Here is a 6,238-nt window from a genome sequence, read left to right as displayed (position 1 = left end):
ATTCTTGCTCGAGCAAAAATTAAGATTTTTCCCCTTATAAGATCAATACAAAATAGCTGACTCCATTTTTTCAACTAATTAAAAAAATAACTGCTTTTAAGGTTATGTTTAATTTATTAGTAGAGATTTCCTGATGATCAAATCAAATACAATATCTGTACTAATATTATAAAGAGGAAAGATTTGTATTTTTATATGTATTAAAACAACTTAAAAACTGAGCTTATTTCCCAAATTTTTGCACCAGATACATTATCAGTGAGTAACATAGGCAATTTTTTTAATATTTATTTCACGCGGGCGAAGTCGCAGGCAACAGCCTGTCTTTCATATAAAAATGGAATTATATGTTTTTTAATGTTTAGTTACGTGAAGAAGACCTCCCAATGGAATTGCAAGAGCAGAATTGGTTCAGTGCGGCGTCTGCTCTGCGCGTGTACGGACAATACCTCAATTTGGACAGAGACCATAATGGAATGCTCAGTCTTAATGAATTAGCAGGGTAAATATTTTTTTACCTTTATAGAAATAACAGATATAAGATTTATCAAAAATAAATCCAAATTAAATATTTTTCTTGAAAATTTCAATGACAACAATATTTTAATCATAACAATATTTTAATGAAAACAATATTTTAATGGCATCAAATTCTTTTCCTTGACTTAAAAACTGATTTAATTGTACTATTGAAGACAAGTCATATTTTTAACAGGACTATAAAAATGCAGTTTTAGAATATTAATGATTTTAATTAATAGGGTTTTTTTACATATATGAATATATTTATTTTGTGTACTTCTGTGTATCCTGAGTAATTCATTAGATTTTTGCAAAGAGGAAAGATTTGTATTTTTATATATATTGAAATAACTTAAGAACTACTGGGCCGATATCAAAAATTATCAGCAACCAACACAGGTTGTGTTATTTACTATTTTTAATTCCACATGAACGAAGTCGCAAGGAACAACTAGTAGTTTTATATATTTTTTTTCTATCCTAGATATGGTTCAGGTACACTGACACGTGCGTTCCTACAGCGTGTATTCCAACAATGCCTTACATATGATGGGGAAATGGATTACAAGACCTATCTGGATCTAGTCCTAGCTCTGGAGAACAGGAAGCAGCCTGCAGCACTCGCGTACCTCTTTAGAGTACTAGATATCAACTCGCAAGGGTATCTTGATGCGTTTACTTTGAATTATTTCTTTAAGGTGAGTTTTTTAACTTTAAAAAGGATTTAACTCCTAGTTTTTTTTAGGTAATACAGTTTGTTATTTTTTATTGTAATATATGTGTTTTAATTTTTTGGTGATTTATTTAATTGTGATCGTATTTTAACCACTAACCAATGTTTTCTTTTTTTCTGTACTTATATTGCAGTATTGTGTAATTCTAGAACAAATGTCTCAACAAATATTAAATTTTGATTTTCAAATAACATTTTTTAATGACTTTTTCTAATAAACATTTTATGCTTTTGGTTTTCCTTTTTTAAGGGTCAATTAATTATGACCGAATTTAAATAATTACCATTGTTTTTTCTTTTTGGTTATTTACAGTATAATGTTATTCTAGATCAAATTTGTAAAGGCCAAGTTTTTTAACTTAGACATATATCTATTTTAAGTACTCTACCATTGTTTAGATAAATGCATTTTATTCCTTTATTTTAAGATTTAAGGAAATTATTTTGTCAATACTAATAAAAAAAATTACCACACTATTAGAAACAAGTAGATTTAAAATCCTCGTAAGGTTTAATTGTTATCCATCCATCCATTTATTGTTATTTGTATTTACCTTTCTAGGCAATACAAGAGCAGATGGTAGCGCACGGCGCTGAACCCGTCAACTTCGACGACGTGAAGGACGAGATCTTCGACATGATCCGACCTGAACATCCCTCCAGGATCACCCTCCAGGACCTGGTGAGGAGCGGCCACGGCCACACTGCGGTCTCCATACTGCTGGAGCTGCACGGCTTCTGGGCTTACGAGAACAGGGAGGCGCTGGCAGCTGCTGGCGACCACAGCTGACAGATGCACTTCGGCGACAAGAAGTTCGATATACCCTCATTGTGAGAGCTCCGCAGCTTGGAATGTCCCCTACTCTGGATACGTTTGAGACACGATTATAAGGTGTTTAGTCAACTTGATTTTTTGAAAGGAAATGTATAAGAATGTAAAGAAAAGGAGACGATAAATAGGTATTCCTCAATCTGAGAGTCCCCTACCCTGTCGATGGAAATTAGTTAGGTAATTTCGCTATTATGGCGAATTTAAGTGGCCATCTGATTGTCACCTTTAAATACATATTTAAATCTGACAGGGGAGGGGACCGGAAGAGGAATGACAATTAATTAAAATATATGATGTAGAAATTAATGAAAATGCTGTTTTTGGTTAAACCATTTATTGATGAAACAATATTATAATATTAAACATTGTAAATAACATTTGTGTGGTTTGTAATGTAAAATTATTTTGTACTCAAATATACGTATTTTCACTAAAGCTGTCTGTTTCATTTTACAAAGAAACAAAAAATGCCATAGAATATAATCTATAAAAAAAATGTGCAAATATAACAGTATTAAAAAAATATTAAATTCGATATATGCTTGTATAAACCTCCTAATCTAAAATTGATATTAAAATTTTATTGCACTCTTATTGCATCTAACATATGAAAAAAAAATATTAAATGTCTCAAAACAACTACAAATATATATATTTCATTTGTTTAAATAATATTAAAATACAATTTTATTAATACTAAATATACTCTGGAATAAAATATTAAAAATATTGCTTCAATCTTTAGTCCATTAAAAAAAATAAAAGCAACTTAACTTGTGTTTAGAAAAATAATAAAAAAAAGACGTATCTCTACAGAACTACAGATACATTAACAAGAAAAGGGTTAAAAATATTGTGCACAATATTTCTATATTCCTATATATTTAAAATAACAATATAAAATATAAATTTATATGAAAATAGTTATAAATAAACTTATTCTAAGAAACTGTTTTATTGTCTTTTATAATTGATTATATTTCAAATTATTTAAATCACGTAAACAATCACATTACTATTAAAAACTGCGGTTTTACTATGACTTGTGGTATTTTAAGGTAATACAATATAATTTTAAAATCCATATTTAAAAGAGATATTGATTTTTTGTTCGTTACTAAAAAAGTCGAAAATTATTGGTTCGATATAAAAAAAAATTTCAATTTTTTATTCTAATGAGATAGATAAATTAACACAGTCATATATATACATATAAAGAGGAAAGATTTGTATTTTTGGATTTGTATATGTATATATAAACTTTTTCCAATATTAAAAAAATTATCACTTAGTAACATAGACTATATTGTTTTATTTTTTAATTCCAAGCGAACAAAGACGCGAGCAACAGCCAGTAAGATATATTTTTTACTAGATTTTAAATACCAAAGGCAAAATCACGGGCTAGTATTTTATGATTAAGAAAATTTACCGTAAAATGTTTAAGATTTGATTTGAAATTTGAAAAACCTTGAAAAACATGTTTTTTAACATAACATAAAAGTTTTTTTAAACAGATTCCTGTGCACTTTTATATTCATAAACGCTGCCTCTTTGTAAAAATTCGCTGTACAGATTGTCTGTCTGCGTGTCTGTGTTGTGTTCAGTCGGTACACCGTAGCCCCCACCTCCGGGGGAATTCATTATATATTTATCCTTGAATAAAAAAAAATTAGCTAGTAGAAGTTAAGAGAGTTTCACGCAATTTTAATTGTGAATTCCAAAAAAGTAAAAAAAGATTTACTAAAAAATTAACGATTTTTCAATATTTTTTTTTAATAAAAAAAAACTTTTTTCGGTAATAAATTGTTAATTGAAAATAAAATTACTAAACTATATCAAATATTTCATTTTATTAATCTTACTGATATTATAAATATAAAAGTTTAGATGGATGTTTGTAAGTTTGTCGCCTAAACTAAACGGATTTCAACGAAATTTGGTATAGATGTAGAGGATAGTCTGAAAAAATACATAGGCTACTTGCATATGTTTTTTATTACTTCCATGCGGATAAAATCGCGGGCAATAGCTAGTACTAATACAAATGCAAAAGTTAAGATGGATGGATGGATGTTAGAGCCTGTAGCCTAAATTGAACGAATTTCGATGAAATTTGGTACAGATGTAGAGCATAGTCTCAAAGAACACTTACTTTTTTAATTACACACGGAAGTAGTCACTGGCTAAAGCTAGTTAAAAAAAAAACAGAAAAACCTAAAGTTCTTAAATACTTACTCCGGGATAAGCTTCAATAGAGGCCTTCCCTCCCAAATTTATAAGTCTCCCGTCTGCCCTCTGCAGCAAGTTGAGTCCCCTCTCCCCGGCCTCCCCTCCTATCATAAATACAATACGAGTAGTACACTTTCCCTAGACCTAATCTAGGTCATCATAACACCTATAGCATTGTTGGATTATTCCCAACCGTCACTTCTGTCCCCTGTGTCTGAACAAAAAGTTTCATCCGTCCCACCTTTTGCGACGAGGGGACGGTTGGAACTTATTTAATAACGGTTCCTTTCACCTTATTGGTGATAGTGGGACTAAAAGGTGGGACGTATGAAACTTATCACGTGGGGACAGCGGGGTGACGGTTGGGAATAATCCACATTGTTAATGCATTTTTAATACTAGTAGATTTTTGTTAATTTACTAATATTTCCTTTAACCATTCCAATTAAGCTATTATAATAAAGCGTAAACACACACTTCTTTGTTGCCTAAGATGTCAGCAATTACAGCATATTTTTTAATGATTCTTTTTTTAACTTACGTCTCGCTTTAGGCTATACATTTTCACGACATTAAACTAAGGGGGGTAAGTATTTTTGATAAAAACCCTAATGTGGGAAAGAGACCATTAGTTGCTGCCAACATCAAGGAAGCCTTGTCATCATGTCATGTCATTTTGACATTTGTTATTGATAATTAGACAAATGTAAACAATAAAAAAAACATAATTTCATGCGGATGAAGCACGGGAACTACTCAATACTAGTTTAAAAGTTTCAAATACAAACCATTCATCCCGTAAGGTTGGAAAGCTCTACGTTCCGTCAACACTGAGAGCTGCACCGCACGGCGGAACACCAGCTCGCGGGTCACCCCGTCACCTCCCCGCCATTTACCTGACATGGTAACAATCTTACTAATATTATAAATGCGAAAGTTTAGATGGATGGATGTTTGTTAGCGTTTGTAGCTTGAATGGCTGAACGGATATCCATGAAATTTGGCACAGGTTTAGAGCATAGTCTGGAAGAACACATAGGCTACTTTTTATCCCGGGAATAGTTACGGTTCCCGTGGGATTCATTAATTTAGTTTTATAATGTTTACTCGATCATTCTGCAACGGTTCAACATATCTTATTGAAATTTGGCACAGATATAACACAAAGTCTGGAGTACACATGGGCTAAGCTTCATCCCCGAGAAATGTCCGGTTCCCGAGGGATAAGTAGCTTATTGTAATTTATATAATTCGTATGTTTTCAAATACCACGCGGACGAAGTCGCGGGCAACAGCTCGTAATATCTAATTGCATGATTTATAACTCGGCTCAACCTCACGTGGAAACTTTCGGCGTAGGCAGTGCCTACTAGGCACCGATCAGTTTCAAACCCGTAGGAGGTCCTTCAGGGTGTGGTTGCCGGCTTGTTTCGCTATCGCGTCGCGACGGTTTGAAACTGGCCGGTGCCTAGTAGGCACTGCCTACACCGAAAGTTCCCACGTGAGGTTTAGCCGTGTTATAAATCATATAGTATAATATCTCACGAAAGTTTTAATAAATCAATATCTAATTGCTGTGATTTTTTAGTGAACGGAGGCTCAGTGGTTCAACCACTTGACTTGTAATCTACAGGTCTTGGGTTCGAATCCCGCTGCACCAAAGTTTACCAATTACACGATACAGTTTATTATGCAAATATAATGTACAGTAGAACCTCGATAAGTTAAAGTCCAAGGCAAACACGAAATATTTTAAGTTATAGAGGTTTTGGGCTCTGATGGGAAGGGAACATATTATTTTTAGAAGTTATAGAGGTTTTTAAGTTACCGAGGTTCTACTGTGTCACAACTATAGTTAGTTGGCATATCACGCCCCCGCGAATAAACAATACCTAATCGTCCCACTCGCGTTAAAGACG

The 6,238-nt window shown here is 32.5% G+C and overlaps 2 protein-coding genes across 2 annotated transcripts in view; one reads left to right on the top strand and one right to left on the bottom strand.

The window, feature by feature from the left end:
• The window catches only part of LOC106108235 (serine/threonine-protein phosphatase 2A regulatory subunit B'' subunit gamma-like), a 5,654-nt gene extending 3,132 nt beyond the window's left edge, over positions 1-2,522 (top strand). The window contains exons 5-7 of the mRNA XM_013289335.1: positions 366-502; positions 1,007-1,220; positions 1,818-2,522. Coding sequence (XP_013144789.1) covers positions 366-502; positions 1,007-1,220; positions 1,818-2,045 — 579 coding nt within the window. The 3' untranslated portion in view covers positions 2,046-2,522. The remainder of the gene's footprint in view (positions 1-365; positions 503-1,006; positions 1,221-1,817) is intronic.
• An 864-nt stretch (positions 2,523-3,386) lies between these two features.
• LOC106108205 (5-oxoprolinase) overlaps positions 3,387-6,238 on the bottom strand; it is a 25,526-nt gene continuing 22,674 nt past the window's right edge. The window contains exons 26-28 of the mRNA XM_013289304.1: positions 5,108-5,267; positions 4,326-4,423; positions 3,387-3,743 (exon numbers count right to left, since the gene is read on the bottom strand). Coding sequence (XP_013144758.1) covers positions 3,597-3,743; positions 4,326-4,423; positions 5,108-5,267 — 405 coding nt within the window. The 3' untranslated portion in view covers positions 3,387-3,596. The remainder of the gene's footprint in view (positions 3,744-4,325; positions 4,424-5,107; positions 5,268-6,238) is intronic.

This window comes from Papilio polytes, unplaced genomic scaffold, assembly GCF_000836215.1.
Source record: "Papilio polytes unplaced genomic scaffold, Ppol_1.0 DF821733.1, whole genome shotgun sequence".
Lineage (NCBI taxonomy): Eukaryota > Metazoa > Arthropoda > Insecta > Lepidoptera > Papilionidae > Papilio > Papilio polytes.
This window is presented reverse-complemented; position numbering and strand designations above follow the sequence as displayed.